At 44.9% G+C, this 15,145-nt stretch overlaps 1 protein-coding gene across 1 annotated transcript; it reads left to right on the top strand.

Moving 5' to 3' along the window:
- The first annotated feature begins 1,218 nt into the window (after positions 1-1,218).
- Positions 1,219-5,017, top strand: LOC146058770 (histone H2A-like). The gene is made up of 3 exons (XM_083171000.1): positions 1,219-1,334; positions 3,080-3,163; positions 4,450-5,017. The coding sequence occupies exon 3, from the start codon at positions 4,459-4,461 to the stop codon at positions 4,873-4,875; it is 417 nt and encodes a 138-aa protein (XP_083027126.1). The 5' UTR covers positions 1,219-1,334; positions 3,080-3,163; positions 4,450-4,458; the 3' UTR covers positions 4,876-5,017.
- The last annotated feature ends 10,128 nt before the right edge of the window (positions 5,018-15,145 follow it).

Raw genomic sequence — 15,145 nt, 5'->3', positions numbered from 1 at the left:
GGCTTGGAGTTTATTTTATATAGTGTGGCGAGGGGACGCGTATTATGTTACATGTATTACACGTCCGCTCGCCATGCTTCGGGCTCGGGGGGGTTTATGCTTCCCCACTTCAGCAGGCAAGATGTTAATACATCTTGTCGTTCTCCGCTCCTGCTTCGCCTCATTAATGAGGTGATTCAGGCCAATTGCTGGATAAAGTGATCTAAAGCCAGCCAGCATTTGTTACTGGCTGTGTTCATTCTAGCACCCTGCACCTTTCAAAACTAATGCAGTTCTTCTTTTCCTGCCATTTCTGCTGAGCACACTCTCACACTCTGGTCTTTTTTTCTTTTTTTTTTTTTCTCCCCCATATCCAACTGCATTGCTTTGGTGTCACTTTTGACTCCCACCTCTCCTTTGCCCCCACATCTAATCCCTGACTCAAATCTGTCAGTTCCTTATAGTATTAATAAACGCTGCTTAGCATGCAATACACTAGGATGTATTGCATGCAATATGCGATGCATGATACATACCGCCCAGTGTCACAGTAACAACAACACATATATAATTAGGCTTACAATAGTAATCCTTTAAACTAGTACACTCATGAATTACACAAATATCTAGCTGATTAACACCAGATGAAATGCAGGCTTGAAGTATTCAAGTCACAGGGTTGCATGGTATGCCTATATATAATGGATGTAATATTTAATTAAATGAAAGGTACAATAAGGGTATACTGTACAATAGAGAATATATAAAATTGTGTATGTGTGTGTATTATTTCTCAATAGGAAACTTCTGGTCTAAGGGTGTCATAGAAAAACATAGTACATAGTGGGTTTATTTTCATTCAAAAGTTAATTATCCATTACAGTGCGGACCACTAATATTGTGGCAACAATGCTGCAATTACTATTACATAGGCCCCTGTTTTCTTTATTTGGAAAACAGGCATACCCTCCAACATGACCCATTGCATGAGGTACACAATGCTCTGCTCCTGGACTTCCCTGGTAATGTATGATTGCCAGCACCTGTGGGGAGCTGGTTAATTGACGAGAAGGGTGTTTCAACTCAGGTGACGGCACTTATACATTAAGAGGGAAGTCCAGGAGCAGAGCATTGTGTACCGAATGCAATGGGTCATGTTGGAGGGTATGAACATGTACTGAGCTAATGCATTAAACAGACTCGTTACCTATATGTTGAGCCTGCAGACCCTTATTGGTTAATTAGCTGGCTGCAGAGCTGTGCAGCATATACAATTATTGTGGTATAAATGGCAGGTGAGAGGAAGGGTTGTTAGGGGCTGTTGTTGGATATTCTCAGTGTTGAGGAAGACTGTGGTGAGTACCTGGCTTTACTGAGCTTTTATAGTGTAATACCATAGAGGTTACTTCTCTTATAACAAACACTACTTATTAGTTTTTTTTTTTTTTTTTTTACTTTAATCCTGATGCTCTAAAGCAATGCATCTGCTTATTTAATATGCAATCTTTTACAGATGTATGTATTTGGGAGCTGCTGTATTTCATTTATTAGCACTGATGCCATAGAGAAGTGGTTTTCAACCTTGGTCCTCAGGACCCCCCCCCAACAGTACATGTTTCACAGTTCACCTGGCAGGTGCACAGGTGTATTCATTATTCACTGACTTTTTTAAAAAAAGATTCACAAGTGGAGCTGATTCTGCGTGGAGACCTGGAAATGTGCACTGTGGGGGGCACTTGAGGACTGAGTTTGAGAACCACTGCCCTAGAGAATGAAAACTATTTTCATGTCCCCTCTAGGCCAAGTTTCTTATTGAGAAACTTGGAAATCAATGTGAAATATGTAAACTGTGCTTATGTGTTCCATAAACTGTTAGGCAGAGAAGGACAGAATTATCTTTTGACTGTCCACATGTCTATTACTTTTAAGCTACAAGTATTAAGGTGCCCATACACGTTACAATTATTGTATACAATATCGCATCTCGGTTTTGAGATGAGATCTAGTACAAAAAGTATGTGCAGCACATACATTTTGTACTAGATCTCATCTGATCTTATCGCAAAACTGATATGCAATGAGATGTGATACTGTATACAATAATTGTAACGTGTATGGGCACCTGTAGTTTGGTTGGACTGGTAGTGGATAGGAGCAAATCACAAACCCAGGACATTTTTCAAACCTTCAGATTTTGGGAACAAACTATTCGCTCCCATCCAGTATCAGCTTTTTATTCTATTCAACTAGTTGGATGGAAAGTCTGCTATATGGCCCAAATGGATTCAGTATTGAATCCCGGCGGTCGGGATCCCGGCGTTCAGAATCCCAACAGCCGAAATGCCGACAAGGGGGGGATGTGGATCGCCCCCCCTTGCGGGCCCGGTGCCTCGCTACGCTCGGCACGCTATTTTATTCTCCCTCCAGGGGTGTCGTGGACACCCCAGGAGGGAGAAAGTGTCGGGATTCTGAACGCCGGGATCCCGACCGCCGGGATCTTAACTGCATCCTGGCCCAAATAAGTCCTGGACCTGCAACATGAGTCACCCCTGCATGTGTCCCAAGGCACCCCAGGTTGTATAGTTTGGGAATTACTACTGTAGCTATTGGCACTCTGTAAAAGGCAATTAAATTGCTGCAGGTTGTGTAACAAACCAGTTTCCTCTGCATTTATCTTCCACATTCTCATTAAGATTGTTTAATAGATCTCCTGTTGCAATATGGAACTCCTGACTACTAGGGAAGTAGGGCAGTATGGAGTGCATGTTACCAGAGTCACACATTCTGTATGGAGTTTCTGAGTGTATCTATACTTTCTAAACCTTTGACCTACTGGTGTTTCCATCAGTGTGTTCATAGGCAAGCATTAATGCCCCACTCCCTTCATGTGATTAACTAGTGTTTCGTTTTGGAGAAAGCTCTACCCTTAATGCGTGGTTACATACCTAAAGATGTATATGTCTGGAGGGAACAGAAACCTGGAAATGTATGAGCACATTACAATTAACATTTGTTCCAAAATGCAGAAGAAAAATACAATTGCTGATTTGTTAAATCACTTTAACCATTGTGTCTAACAAACCATTGTCTGTTTTTGCAGCATCTGGGAGCAAGTTTCTGATTCATTTGCTCCCATACATTCCCCGGGCTTTTGTTTCAAACCAGATTGGACTGAAATCTGCAGGTGTGTATCCAGCTCTTACTCTTCTATGACTGCAATGAATGGCATGTAGTGTCTGACACAAGGCTAAACTGCAGGATAGTCTGCTAAAAATAGGAAAAACCACACGTGGCTATGCTGATGATGGAATACCGGTGATATTTTGGAAAGTAGAGAAACTGCCCCCCTAGCAACCAATTACCTTCTAGTTAAAACTTGTGCTTTCTGTTAAGATTGAAACTGGACACTCTGTTAGGAGAGAAATGAGACCTCTGCTATACCAGGGAATTGTGCTAAAGCTGGATGCATTCTATAAGATTAATTCCAATCTGACAGGTTGTAATTAAAAACCGATGTTTGTTTGTTTGTTTGTTTTTTTTACATCCAATAACAATAGATCTGCTCCTAAATATGAGAAACAGACAAAATATGGTCAGTCAGACAAAATGGTTAATGCTCTATGTAAATATTTGTCCATTCCCCAGCTTTTTGGAGCAAATAGTTGATTGGCATTTGTTCCCAGACGTTACCAGATTTTCCATTCAGCCAGACTGGAAAAGATAAACTTGGTTTGTATCTAGCTTTATTCTCAGGGGCAGGTGTAATCTACATCACTGGGCCAGATGTATTAAGTTTGAAAAGTGATAAATTGGCTTGCACTTTATTGCTCTCCAATCAACTCCTATTTGCAATATCACAGGCTGTGATTGAAAAATGTCATTTTGGAGCTGATTGGCTCATGGTGTATCACTCAATTTTATTACTTTTTAAAGGCTTAGTACATCTGGCTTCCTGTGAGTTTAGCACTTTTATTATGGCTTTTTTAATTTAGTATGATAGTCTGTCAAAAATAAACCACTGTTTACCAGTGAACAAGATGACTTTCTATTCTGATACTTCTACCCTTCATTCGGACTGACTAACTAGTGTCATTGTTAAAATAAGTTTATTTAACCCTTTGGGTGTCAACATCTGAGCTATGCACAAAAAAATGACTGTCCTATCTGTTTATATAAACTCAAATAAAAAAATGTTGTGTTAATAAAATAAATATTCTTACATAAGGTAAATATTACAGGTCATTATGATTAAAAATGTTTGCTTGGCAACTTTCACACCAATTCTGACAAATTCTCTTCACTCAAAGGGTTCCCTTCTCGTAGTAAAAGCTACTATTACAACAGTAATACCTGCCGACTGTCTCGTGGCTTTTTAGCAATATGGGGAAACTACCAAGTGTGTTAAAACATTGAATTTTTTTTTTTTTTTTTTACAATTTGCTACAAATGTTAACCCAATCTGTTTAACAGGTTATCAGAATGTCTGGTCGTGGAAAGAAAGCCAAGAAAGTTGCAGCTGTTAAATCCTCCAAATCCTCTAGGGCAGGTCTCCAGTTCCCAGTTGCCCGTATCCACAGGTACCTGAGGAAGGGGAACTATGCTGCGAGGATTGGATCTGGAGCTGGCGTCTACATGGCAGCAACCATGGAATACCTGTGTGCTGAGATCCTTGAGCTGGCAGGAAATGCAGCCAGAGACAACAAGAAATCCCGGATTCTGCCCCGTCACATTCAGCTGGCTGTCAGGAATGATGAGGAACTAGCCAAGCTGTTTGATGGCATCACTATAGCAGAGGGAGGCGTGCTGCCAAATATCCATGCAATCCTACTGCCAAAGAAGAGCTCAAAGAACTCTGCCTCTGAAGAGCCCAAAGCTGCAGAATCTCAGGAGTTCTAGACTTGTTCTGTCGCTACATTATAAGGCACTTATGGATTGGTTTTCTTGGCACTATTTTATGTGACTTCATTTTTCAATTGTCTTTTAAATTATAATTCTGATTAAACTTAATTTTTAATAAAATACTTTTTCTAACTGGTAACTTTAGTGACGTTTATTTGGAAGCGGCTACAATTACTAAATTTAAGATGCAATTTGTCCAATCTGTAACAGTCTTACTCCACTTGCACTAGGGCCATCTTAATGTATGGGCTTAATTATGATTACATAGTGAGTATCACTCTTCCAGAAACATTTAACTTATACCCCTTTCAGACATAACGGTAAAATACCCGATGAAGCAGTTCTACTTAACTTGTGTAGTGTGAAAGGGTCAATGACCCTGCTTTTTACCAGGGTCTTCAACTCAGGATTTGTGACCTGGGAAGACTTTCACGCTACACACAACCTTGCTTTCAGCAAATGACCAGGTTGACCGATTTTAACCCGGCAACTTGTTGCTTCTGGTGTTTGATCATCCATCGGACAGGAGGTGAACTCTACCAGCCACTAATATAAAGAGACCGCACAATAGTGTCCACTATACCTTCTTTATTTGGCAGCTCTCAACTCTAGGGGCCTTTGAGCAAGGCCAGAATGAGCTGCAAGTCTTCTGAGCTTCTTGGGAGGCTGTAAAGATTATCAGAACAGCCAATTGGCATTTTCTTTTCCTGCTGTCAGCATGCTGATTGGTGGATAGCACCAGCCTATATCAATCAGAGTGCTTCACAGCGTTTCATTGTATGTGAAGAGTGCAGGAGAACCAACAACTTTCCGATCTATGGGTGAGTAGGGGCCCTAGTGCATTGCTTTGCTCAGGGCCTACAATGCTGTTAAGGTGGCCCTGACTGGCACAACATCCATTTGACATCTTTTATACTGTAGATGGTATTCCTGTTACTAAAGAAAATGGCGGTCTGGCTTGGATGTATTGTTAGTCCTGCACACTATTATATTTGTGCACAGAAGTACAAATTACAGTATACGGGAGCACCTGGGCAAGACATGGGTTTGCATGTAGCCTGAAAAATGCTTGACAGCCCCATATGCAGATCAGCATAATTTTTTTTTCCAAGGTGCACCCTTATACCACTCCCTTTTTCTGGAACCAAGTCTGAATTAGCCCTTAAAGCCTCGTACACACTAGGTGATTTGAGCCATTATCACTGGCTAAATGTGTGTGTGTGTGTGTGGTTTTTGTTTTTTTTAGTTTTTTTTAAACCTTGTGCAAATTTGTTGCTGTCCTTTTGTTCCCATATTTCTAGGTGTTTGTTACCACTGGATAGGTTGGTAACATGGATCTGTATCCAGCATAACTCTAAACTTGTAAATGTTTCTTATTAGATGCATTGCTGCTTGTCTAATAAAGGGTTATATGAGGTAGCCAATACATGGAAGTATTTGCAGGCACTAAGGCTGGACTGGGACTAGAAATCAGCCTTCTATAGATGTACCAGTGGCTTATTTTATAAAAGGTGCATGGTAAACACTGGCTCTGGAGTCCCACACTGCATTTCTTTTATTTATTTTTTTATTTAAACTACCTCCAGAGTCCCAGAAGGTTGCAGCGCTGCTGGAATTACCAGAAAACATGGTCACTGTGCTATCTTTCTAGAGGTCTGGGCATTCTAGTAATCACACTATTGTGGTGATGCAGCTGGCAGAGGAGGGTCCCAAACACAGGGCCATTCTACAAGAAACTGGTGCCGGGGGGGGGGGGGGGGGTGGGTGTGTGGGGTGGTACCTGTCGGCGCAGTCTATTTCAATCTGGCGGCGGAGGCAGCGGGGGTCCCTGCAGTCTATTAAAAATCACGAGCGCTATCCGCCGGGCTATGCGGAAGCGCTTCTAGTGTGAAAACACTGGCAGCACGCTGATTGGCTGAGATCAGCGTGCTCCGTGCTGCCAGAGTTTTCACACTAGAAGCGCTTCCGCATAGCCCGGCGGATAGCGCTCGTGATTTTTAATAGACTGCAGGGACCCCCACTGCCTCCGCCGCCAGATTGAAATAGACAGCGCCGGTAGGACAGGTACCCGGGCGGCATTTTCCGCCCTCCAGTGGCCGGCGCCCTAGGCAAATGCCTAGGTTTGCCTAGTGGTGGCGCCGGCCCTGCCCAAACAGGTGAGACTGTCTCCTACTGTATATTAAATATCCAAGGGTCTGTCTGGGCCCCTCCTATGGCAGCTGTCTGTCCGTCGCTTACAATGTTAAATGCACCCCCACGCTACCCCCCCCCCACACTATAAACGTGAACCCGTGGCGAGCCCGCGAGGGGCGGCGGTACGCGTCCTACGACCTTTTCATACCCCCCACTATAGAATAGTGTGGCGAGCGCACCGAGCCCGAAGTGTGGCGAGCGGACGCGGATACCTTCACAGGTATCCGCGTCCCCTCGCTGCGCTCGCCACGCTATACTATTCTCAACTCCACGTGGATAGTGGGGGTATGAAAAGGTCGTAGGACGCGTACCGCCGTCCCTTGCGGACTCGCTGCGCTCGCCACGCTTCGGGTTCACGTTTATAGTGGGGGGGTGGCGTGGGGGTGCATTTAACATTGTAAGCACCCATTTGGGTGCTTTACATTGTATAAGCACCCATTAGGGTGCTTACACAATGTTTAATCGTATCGTATGCCATGTACAATGGCATACAATTTCAAAATTGTATGCCATCGTGCACTATCGTACGATATCGCATACCATTGTATGCGTTATGGTATGCGATGGGCGCCGCCAAAATACACAAGTACCAAATGCTGTACTGTATGAGTATAAATAGAAGTGAATCATGTTCCTTACCACATACAGTACAGTACTGTAACTGGACCTACTGTACAGTACTGTAATGATGACAGTTAAGCACAACTTACAAACTTTTGGGTGCCCTGAAAAATATTCTGATACTCTTGGAGTGCCGTGATTCCAAAAAGTTTGTGAACCACTGCTCTACAGTACAGTATTCTCACATTACTGTACTTACAGCGCATGATGGACTGAAGTCTGTCAGGATCTCTCCTGACAAGGTCGCTCCATCGGCGCTCTAAGGAGCGAACCGACCGCTAACGGCCAGTTTCTTGTAGAATGGCCCTGAACACCCTCAGTGCAGTAGCTGGGACACTGGTGTACTCGTTACTGACTGACACATTTATTTATTTACAGTTTCTTATATAGCGCAGCAGATTCCGTTGCACTTTACAATTGTAGACAGTGATAAAACAAACTGGGTACTGTAGCAACAGACAGACTTGGAGGTAGGAGGGCCCTGCTGCAAGCTTACAATCTATAGGGACACATTATAAATGTTTAATAACACTTTTACGTTTAATGGTCTGGTTTTATTAAATATCACTCTACAAAATATTGGAATAGAAGGGAAAAAAAGGATGTCACTGTAGTCGAACCCGGGTCTCCAAGCACGAAGAGCCGCGCAGCTAACCACTAACCTACAGTATGCAGCACATTGATATGTACAGGCTGTGGAGTGCTGCTCATACAATCAGTGGCATCTGCAGCTCTAGCAGCGAAACATGAATCCCTGCATCCCTTACATGGATTAGCGCTGTAATATAATGTCTTGTACTTTCCTCTACCTCCCCCATGGCAGCCATTACTTGTGGGTTCTTCCCCTATTGGGTAGCTTCGGAAAGGAAAAAAAGACGCCCCTTCTCCATATAAGGCTCCTCCTCCTTCCTTCTGTGTCTTTTTTTTCTTTCCCAAGGGGTAGCAGGTGGTTTGTTTTTCAGTGGCTTACCCTGTGAAGTGGATCTGGTTCCCACCGTCGCCTGGAGCGTTCAGGTGGGGACAAAGTAGCCAGGGAGCTGGTGAAACCTCAAGAAGCCGCAGGCCGTCCTCAGGTTTGGGCGGCTAAACAAGCGGTGGCGTCCAAGGAGGCGTGGTGGAGGTCTCCTGCCCGGAATCCAGGTGAGACCGGGCGGACGTCGTCGCCCGCGGCAGGCCGCGGGTGACAAAGGAGGAGAGCAGGCCGCATTGCGGCCGGACAGCGTGGCACTTATGGGAGCAGAGGGAGTGACGCTCCGAGACGCGGCGACGTCAGGACGCAGCGCTGGCGCAGGTGGATGACGCGGGTGCCGGTGACGCGCGGAAGCGCTGATTTAAGGAAGCAAAGTGAAATGGCAAACGCTGTACCACCAACGAAGTAAGGCAGCTACAGCAGGTCCTGAGGGATTGGAAGCAGCTATACTCAGAAGGTGGTGAGTGTGCTGGTTTTTCTCCACTACCAATTATGGAAGTAATTTATATGGTACAAATACCCTGATATAGGCATGTTGTATTGTAGACAGCCTTAAGGGTCAGTACAAGCATGGAAGAGGAGAGGAGGCAGATCAGTCAAAAGTCAGGGTAAGCCACAAGAAGTACTTTATTGTTTTTTGAGCATGGTTATGAGAATAACGGAATCGGCTGATAATTGTATATTGTTATACAGATCAGATAACAGCAAGGATAAAGGAGAGAAATCCAGACACAAGAAATTGCACACGGCAAAATGTCTTATGTGTAATTTATCATTGCCAGACAAGTACATGGGGAGTGTATGCGAGAAATGCAAGACACCGCAGTTGTTACCCCTATCACAGATGTCGGGGTTGGTCGACATGTTGAAGACGGCGCTTGCCGACACTTTTGTGGCCAAAAAAGATCTGGCAAAGAGCACAGGGAAGAGAAGTCGCTCCAGAGTAAGCGAAGCTTCAGCAGAGTCTGGTGAAGAAATAGCAGATACAGCGGCAGATGAGGCTGAGGAGCTAGTGGTAGATAAATCAGAAAATGATTTCAATGCCGACATGGTGGAAAACCTTCTAACGTTGATACACAAATCCTTGAATATTGAGGATGCGCAGGAGGAAGTGAAACTTCAGGAGTTACTGTTCCGCGATAAGAGAAAGAAAGGGAAAACATTTCCTTTATCTCAGACCCTAAAAGACATGGTATCGGATGAGTGGAAACATCCGGATAAAAAAATTACGGTACCGGCAAAGATAGGTAAGATGTATCCATTCCCTAAAGATCAGACGTCCACTTGGGATGAGGTTCCTAAGGTCGACGCAGCGATCGCTAGGATATCGAAAAAGACGACATTGCCTCTCAAAGACGCAAACATATTTAAAGACCCTATGGAGAGGAGAGTAGAGCTGGGGCTGAGAAAACAGCACCTGACCTTGGGGGCAGCTATGAAGCCTGCGGCCTCTATGGCGACCACATCCAGGGTATTGCGTGAGTGGTGCCAGCAGCTGGAAGCAGATATGATGGATGGTTTAAGAAGGTCAGATATGCTTAAAACAGTGCAGAACATTCAGCTGGCCGTCGAATTCTTGTGCGAGGCTTCCTTAGACACTATGAGACTGACAGCAAGGGCAAATGCTACAGCAACAGTAGTTAGGAGAGCACTCTGGCTCAAACCTTGGGCAGCAGACGTGCAATCCAAGATAAAGTTATTGTCGCTTCCTTTCCAAGGTGACTATTTATTTGGAACACAGCTAGACCAAATTATAACAAAGATATCCGGAGGGAAATCGGTTTGGCTTCCACAGGAGAAGGTGATTAAGAAAACTGCAGTGAACAGGTCTTTTAAGTACCAGCCACAGGAATATAGAGAAGCGAGGAGCTACCGACCAGGTAGGGGATTTCGCAGGAGTAATTGGTCATCTAGGGCAAATTTTCGTTCCCAAAGAGGAAGAGAGAATAGATTTACCACAGGACAGAGCTCACAATGACGCCAAGCTACAGGTGGTAGGAGCCAGGTTGCTGAGATATATAAGCACCTGGGAGAGGTCCACGACGGACAAGTGGGTCCTCGAAATAATAAGGACAGGATACAAATTGGAGTTCAGGAAGATTCCAGGAAACTTCTTTACAGAATCTCCCATACCAAAAGACTCGTCAGAAAGGGGAGCCCTGTTGACAAGTCTAAGAGATATGATAGATCAAGGGGTAGTGATAAGAACTCCCCGAGATCAAGTGGGGACAGGTTGGCATTCCCGCTTCTTTGTGGTTCAAAAAGCGTCCGGAGGTTACAGGACGATATTGGACTTACGGAAACTGAATCAATTCCTGAAAGTAAGGTCGTTCAAAATGGAGTCAGTGAAGAGTATACTCCCAGACTTAAGAAGAGGTTCATACATGACCTCTATAGACCTCAGAGACGCGTACCTGCATGTACCTATATTCAAGGGGCATCAAAAGTATTTGAGATTTTGCGTCGAAGGAGTAAGCTACCAGTTCACGGCGCTTCCGTTTGGGTTAGCCACATCCCCCAGGACGTTTACCAAGGTACTGGTGGTGATAATTGCGAACTTGAGAAAAGAGGGGATAGTGGTCTGGTTATATCTAGACGACCTACTGATAATGGCGGAAACAAGGGACTTGGTGGTAAAACACACCAGCAGGACAATGCAGTACCTAACAAAACACGGCTGGTTGATAAACCAGAAGAAAAGCCAGCTGGAACCTACAAACCGGATAAAGTATCTAGGGGTGATACTGGATACGCAAGATATGAAAGTAAGTTTGAGTCAGGAAAGACAGCAAAAGATGGTACAGACCATGAGATCGATGCTAGGCAGGGTTGTCATATCGGCGGAGCTGTGTATGAAGATGCTAGGGCTCATGGCGTCGGCTCTGGAGGCTGTCCAATGGGCAAGGTTTCATACCAGAAAGCTTCAGAGATGCTTCCTATCACAGTGGAATGGGGTCAGCAAGAACCTAACACAAAGGATAGTATTAACGAAGAGGGCGAAGGAGGACATAAAGTGGTGGTCATGCAGCCGCAGACTAGAAAGAGGAAGGTCCTTCGCAAAGATGGGTCAGGTGGTGGTTACCACGGACGCAAGCAGGATAGGATGGGGAGCAGTGTGTCAAGACCAGACAGCTCAAGGAGCATGGATAGACGAAGAGAGGAGGAAATACTCCAATCTCAGGGAAATGAAAGCGGTCCTATGTGCATGCAAGAGTTTTCAGAGCGAGCTCATCAACAAAGAGGTGATAGTCAGGTCAGACAACCAGGTCGTGGTGTCTTATGTGAACAAACAAGGGGGCACCCACAGCCTTCAAATGATGAAAGAAGCGGAAGAACTGTTTGCCTGGGCGGAGAACAACGTGGCGAATATACGGGCGGTGTATCTCGCAGGCAAGGAAAATGTAGTGGCAGATGGTCTGAGCAGGACAATGTGCCTGCCAGGCGAATGGAGCCTAAACGCAGAAGTGTTAAGGACACTAACAAAGATATGGGGCAATCCGAAGATAGACCTGATGGCAACATACCAGAACAAGAAGGTCAACAGGTATTTTTCCAGATTTCGGGACCCACGGGCAGAGCAGTGGGATGCTTTGACGGCGGAATGGCCGAAGGAACTGGGATATGCGTTCCCCCCATTCCCAATAATACCAAGGTTTCTAAGAAAGGTACAAAAGGAAGGGGCAACCGTGATTGCGATCCTGCCGTACTGGCCCAGGAGGGCATGGTTTGCTCAGGTTCTACGTCTGGCGGTGGACGGGCCGTGGAAGCTCCCAAAAAGACCAGACTTACTGGTTCAAGGCAAAGTAAAGAGGCACCAACCGGAGGATTGGAACTTGATGGCGTGGCTATTGAAACCAGGGCGCTGGTAGGCCAAGGGTTTTCGGAGCAGGTGGTGAATACCTTACTAAAAGCCAGGAAAACGTCTACCTCCAAATCTTATTATAAAGTATGGCTCAAGTATACATATTGGTGCAAGGAAAATAAGAGATTACCGGAGCAAATATCTACTATTTTAGAGTTTTTGCAAAAAGGGTTGGAAAAACAATTAGCAGTTAGCACTTTGAAGGTGCAAATATCAGCACTGTCAGCCATGTTGAACATCAATATCGCTAGTAACAAGTATATTCAAAGATTTATACAAGCAGCCAAGAAAATAAGGCCACGTTTTCATCAACCTATAGCTCCATGGGATCTGAACCTAGTTCTCAACGCTCTTACGCAGGAGCCATTCGAGCCCATTCAAGAAATATCATTAAGAATTCTATCATGGAAAGTGGCATTCCTAGTAGCCATAACGTCCGCTAGAAGGGTTTCAGAACTACAGGCCCTCTGGGCAGAAGAGCCGTTTATGAATATGTTCGAAGACAAGGTCGTAATGCGAACAAACCCCATGTTCTTACCCAAAGTAGTATCGGATTTTCACGTAAATCAAGAGATCGTATTACCATCTTTTTGTGCGAAACCAGCAAACATGAAAGAGGACAGGCTGAACAAACTAGACGTAGTCAGAGTATTAAAAATTTATCTAGAGAGGTCGAAGAAAGTTAGGAAGACCAAAAACCTGTTTGTACTAACTGAGGGGAAGAACAAGGGGGAGGCAGCGTCCAAGGTAACAATCGCACGATGGATAAAAAGCTGCATTGTAGAAGCGTATAAAGTTAGCAATCAGGTACCTCCAGAAGATCTGAAGGCGCATTCCACGAGGGCAGTAGCAACCTCATGGGCGGAGAAAGGTGCGGCTTCCATATCAGACCTGTGCAAAGCAGCAGGGTGGTCGTCCGTGCACACATTTACAAGGCACTACAGGGTAGATGTCATGTCTTCGGCAGATGCCAAGTTTGGAAGGAAGGTCTTATCTGCGGTAATATGAAAAAAAAAAAAAGGAAGAGTATTTTTTTTTTAAGTAATTATTATATGATTTTGTATATGTATCCCGGCCCAGTGAAAATTGAACTGCTGGGGCATTTCCCACAAGTAATGGCTGCCATGGGGGAGGTAGAGGAAATATCAGATTTTTACCTGATAATATGTTTTCCTCTACTCCACCATGGCAGCATAGTTCCCAACCCGGGAGATGATATTGTTTTTTGTATGCAATTAACTGTTTGTGTTTGATAGCTAGAAATGAAAGACACAGAAGGAAGGAGGAGGAGCCTTATATGGAGAAGGGGCGTCTTTTTTTCCTTTCCGAAGCTACCCAATAGGGGAAGAACCCACAAGTAATGGCTGCCATGGTGGAGTAGAGGAAAACATATTATCAGGTAAAAATCTGATATTTTGTGTACTGTAGGTCAAGTCTGGAAGGGGAGGAGGCGGTTGCCTTCAGCTGCATACTGTACACATTACTGTTACACATTACGGCTACGTGAACAGCTTCAGTAGCGCACGCAGGGGGGTTTCTGAGTACCCAGAAACCCCCCCCAGGAGTCTAAGGGCCATATCCTGAAAGCTGAGGGTCCCCTCTTTCCATGGGTACAAGAATTTTAAAAATCGGCCCTTGGGAACCGGAGATATCTGACTTCAAAGCAGTGGTCCCCATCCAAGCCTGTTAATTGCTATTCCCAGTCAGATATTTCAGGTTCTGTCTGACTTAGAGTTTTTCTGAGGAAATATTCCAAAAGCAGGGACTCTCCCCCTTTGAGGGACACTAGTAGCTTGTCTCTACTGTGCCCAGAACCAGAGATATCAGCCTTCCAGCAGCTGGTTACTGCTCCAGCTCCACACACCTGGTATGTAGTTTTATATACTTGTTGGCGGATTGCTCTGCCTCCTGAACTCTGATCCCCTAGTCCCCAGGACCATTTGGTAGGTGGGATTCTCTAGTTTTTAATTCTATTAAAAGCTAAGAAATCTATTTCCGGGAACTGGAGATATCTGCAGTCAAGCAAGCTGTCCTCCCACCAGAAAATTATGAATAATAAGCCCACTCCACTATACACCCCTCCTCTGCGTACTAAACATCCTCTACCACCCTGGAAGTTATGTATCAGGGCCCCTTCATTCAGCCCAAAGCCCGCTTCTCCCACCTCATCTCCCACCATCTGTGCAGTAAAGGGGTAATTAGTGGAGATTACTGATCCAGGTCCTACATGCTGAGTGGTTGATATAACACCCCCTACCACCCGCAGGACATCAAAGCTTCCCCCACCCCTACCGCTGGAGGATCGGTAGGGGCTCCAATACATTGCAATGCCCAGGGGTTTACACTGCTGTTGACGCCCCTGTATGTATATATATATATATATATATATGTACAGTATTTATATACATTTGGTCTATCTATAATACTTTAACTGACCCGGCATATACTGGGTCACCTAAGTGTCCATCTCCGTGCTTTGCTCCGCCCCTCTGGAAACCCCCTTCTGAAAATCCTGCGTTTGCCACTGAGCTTATAGTCCTTTTGCTCACTCCTACGGCCACGAGCGTCTCATTTCCTACGAGCGGCTCATTGTGCACGAGCGTCTCATACTGTAAGCGCGC

The sequence above is a fragment of the Crinia signifera genome, chromosome 2 (assembly GCF_055691185.1).
Source record: "Crinia signifera chromosome 2, ASM5569118v1, whole genome shotgun sequence".
Classification (NCBI taxonomy): domain Eukaryota; kingdom Metazoa; phylum Chordata; class Amphibia; order Anura; family Myobatrachidae; genus Crinia; species Crinia signifera.
Note: the sequence above shows the minus strand (reverse complement) of the source record. Positions and strands in the feature narration are given on the sequence as shown.